Source organism: Atta colombica, unplaced genomic scaffold, assembly GCF_001594045.1.
Source record: "Atta colombica isolate Treedump-2 unplaced genomic scaffold, Acol1.0 scaffold123, whole genome shotgun sequence".
Classification (NCBI taxonomy): domain Eukaryota; kingdom Metazoa; phylum Arthropoda; class Insecta; order Hymenoptera; family Formicidae; genus Atta; species Atta colombica.
The window spans coordinates 1,100,076-1,103,819 of NW_017259210.1; the positions used below are offsets into that span (position 1 = coordinate 1,100,076).

Consider the following 3,744-nt stretch of genomic DNA (forward strand, 5'->3'; position numbering starts at 1 on the left):
ACACACACACACACACACACACACACACACACACACACACACACACACACACACACACACACACATATAATACAGCAAAAATAGACTAACGTTCTATTCTATAATAAAATATCTAAGTCTTTTCTCTTTTAATGCGTAGCTTTTTTTCTACTTATATTTAACAAATCTCAAAATATAAAACACCATTTACTGACATTTGCAAAACTTGCATTATTCAATTAGAATTATCGCGCTCAAATCAATGAATAAATAAATAGGTGCTCTCTTGAAAGCTCACCTGGAACACGGCACGCTGCAACACAAGCTCGAAGAAGTCCCTGAAGAGCTTCTCGTGAGCGTCCCGACGCGGCATACTGCGGAAATCCCGTTTCTCGGCTCTTTGTCGTTCTTCGGTGCCGTTAACGAGACCCGGCAGATTCAGGGACGAGGAATTCGCCCGTGGACGTTTCTCAGACATCTTCCGCCACGAAGATTCCGCGAATGAATCGGCTCTTTCGTGTTTCATTCGCAACGACGTCTCGTCGTTGGAGGTATCCTCATTGGCGGGCATGTCTGTCAAGCGCTGTCAGTCGGTCTGGACCTACAACGACGAGAACGGTTTCCTTTATATGTTATGCATTAACGCCGTCAATCAAGGACGTCTCCCTCCAGTACCCTCCGGCTCTTTCCCGCGGCGTGTTTCCGCCTGTGTTTCCACTGTGTTCGAGTTTCGCGGGCATTGCGGGTAAGCGTTTATTTCAATTCGGTTCAGAGAATTGGAAGTCAGGGAATCCCCGGAAAGGAAGCTGCCAGGCGATTTCATGGATTAATTCGTGCTGAACTCACTGGTAAAGATAATTGTCAAGCTGTGACTCATCCGGGTTATCAAACTTCTTGGGTTATCCGAGGATAAATAAACGCCTACGTCAAAGATACCCATGCACTTTAATAAAAAATGATAATTAATAATTGATTTCATAATTGATTTTCGCTCCATAATTTCCTTACCAAGAAATACCGAACGATCATTAATGAGCATTTCTATTTTTTAAATTAATATTATATATTTCTTGTGTAAAAGATATGATTCCAAGGAACAACCAAGAGAAATTCAAGAGAAATTCAAAATTTATCTTGAAATTTAAAAATAATGATTTTTGGATACAAAACTTGAGTGTTTATTAACGTTAAGAATAAAGTCATTTTTTTTTATTTTTTGCGTTTTATTTTTCCTCGGGAAATTTTATTTTTCAACACAAAAAACAAGTCTAATAATTCGTATCGATTATCTTCGTCCCCTATCGGATTCAAAAATTTTAACTCTAATTAATCCCCCTTCCCAATCCTAAATAAAATTCTAGCTATACTTCTAATATTAACTTTGCAGTTATAGTATCTTTATTTAAAATTAACATAATTGAACAATGTTTTTTATTTTAAAGATCAAAATTCACGAAATAAGACAGTATAATTCAAAATTGTGTAAAGTTGTGGAAAACATTTATTATAAACAATGTTTTATAACGCAATTGAAAAAATGTTCGGGTCCATCGGACCAGCGATTATCAATTGGGGTTAATAAGCCACGACAATTAACGGGGTAATTGGTATTAAATATTCATTTATAACATCAATGAGAGGTCGTGCAACAATATCGCGATTTCCCGTGACCGTGACGGGGAAAAGTGGAACCTTCGAGTCGTGTTAAATCCCTCCCGCGCGCGTATTGCAAAATAACAATGGCTCTCCCGTTTGCGTTTTTGTTTAGCGAACCCCGTCCTCGTTCTGTGTGCAAGGAATCAAGGACGAGCGCGTATTTATAATTAGTAAAACGAGTTTAGAATCGCTTTATTGAGATGCTCATGAATTACAGAGGATAAAGCCTATTTTGCAATGTGCTCTTTTGCTTCTTGTTTCTTGCTTTTGATTATTTTGAGTCAACGTGATGTTTAATAAACACTTTGAAGCATTTTTTGATTGATCAATTAGAAAAATTCTTATTTCTAATTAATAAATCGAGCGCTTTAAAGCATTCTTAGTAAGATTACACTCTTTGCTTTTTACCTTTTTGGGTAGCGAGCATTATTGTTACAAGTGCTTTGAATAATTCTTTGAATAATTAGTCTCTATTTGTAAAATTCTTTATTCTGATTAGTCAATCAAATGTTTCAAAGCATTTGTAATGAAACTTTGACCGCATTATTTGCCTCGTTGCTATTATTCTATTTTTCATTTTTAGAATTTCGGAACTTAATTAGAAATGATTGACCAATTCAACATCAATCGATTAATCATTTCTAACCAGAAAGAGATAAGAACTAGTAATAATCCAATTATAACTAGTAATAACTATAATATATTAATACTAGTAATAACCTAAGTAAAAAAATAAATCACAAATCATTTTAACGTTAAAATAAATTCTTAAATATAGTCAATAATTAAAAATTATTATTAATTCTCAGCAAACGACAAGAATGAATTAAAATGGATGACATTTTTTTATATCTGAATGAATATTTTAAATAGCGAAAGACTTTTTTTTGGATTCAATTGGGTTCAATTAGATTCAATTGGATACAATTGGATTGAAAAACTGCATTTCCTATTTAAAATGATGAATTGAACAATATTCACAATGCAGAAAAAGTTAATATTATTTTTAGATTGAAAGGCATAGAGATATGTTCCACGCAATTCCTATAAATGAATAAAAATGCATTCAGGATTGAAAAGCATTTTAACATTCATTTTAACATTTATGAATCAATATTTCTAAAAATCTGAATTCAATTCATTTTAATCCATTCTCGTTTGCTGGGTTAGAAAGCATCAATATTTAATTAAAAAATCATTAAATAAAAATAATTGATAATGATTAATAATTGAAAATTATCAATAATTGAAGTGACTTTTAAAGTCATTTTGACGTCATTTTAATGTCATATAATGACTTTATGTTTTGCTTGGGAAGATACATAATTGTTAATAAACGCAAAGAATGAAAAAAACCAAGAAGCAGAAAGCAAAGAGCACTTGTAGGTTTAAATGCCAGAAGGCGATTTTTTTCATGAGGCGGGAGAAGAAAAATTCACTTTCCATTAGGCTTTCCAATCGATGATTCATTCTTCTTGACGTCACTGTATCTGTAATTTCAGTGTAACTATTACGTTTTTATACTTCTAATGTTAATAAAAAAAAATCTATAATGTACTATACGTACTTAATTTCCTTACAGGATGTATGGCCCCGATTCGATTGGTTAAACGTCGCGTAGTTATACAGCCAAGAATTTATTTTTGCGTCAGCGAACGTTATCTTCTTATTTTTTTTAAAGTAAAAAAAAATATTCTGTAATATTCTTGATGCACATGAATGACACGTGTGCGACCTTTCGAAAGAAGATGAAGAAATTCAACATAATTGGCCTGCAAGCAATAAATATTGTGAGTCATAGTTATTTAGTTTTTTAGTTAAAGTTAAAGTTTAAACTACTTCAGCAATGGGAAAAAGTTTCAGGACTCAGTTTGTATCAATCTCAATTTCGCTGCAATTTCTATCTGTTGAATTCTTTTTTTTTATAAACAAAATATAATATTGAATTATGAAATATTATACATTTCATTTCCTAGATTTTAAAATATTTTCATGTTATTTTTACAATTTTATTGTAAGTTTTTCTTGTAAAATTATATACAGATTTGTATATTTATTTTGATATTTTTGTATCTATATTAAGTTTATTAAATGCTCTGTATATATATA

General features: G+C 31.9%; 1 protein-coding gene across 1 annotated transcript in view; it reads right to left on the minus strand.

Moving 5' to 3' along the window:
* Window positions 1-880, minus strand: part of LOC108694708 (cysteine sulfinic acid decarboxylase) — an 11,210-nt gene extending 10,330 nt beyond the window's left edge. Inside the window, exon 1 of the mRNA XM_018204341.1 lies at window positions 278-880. Coding sequence (XP_018059830.1) covers window positions 278-550 — 273 coding nt within the window. The 5' untranslated portion in view covers window positions 551-880. The remainder of the gene's footprint in view (window positions 1-277) is intronic.
* Window positions 881-3,744: the final 2,864 nt, after the last annotated feature.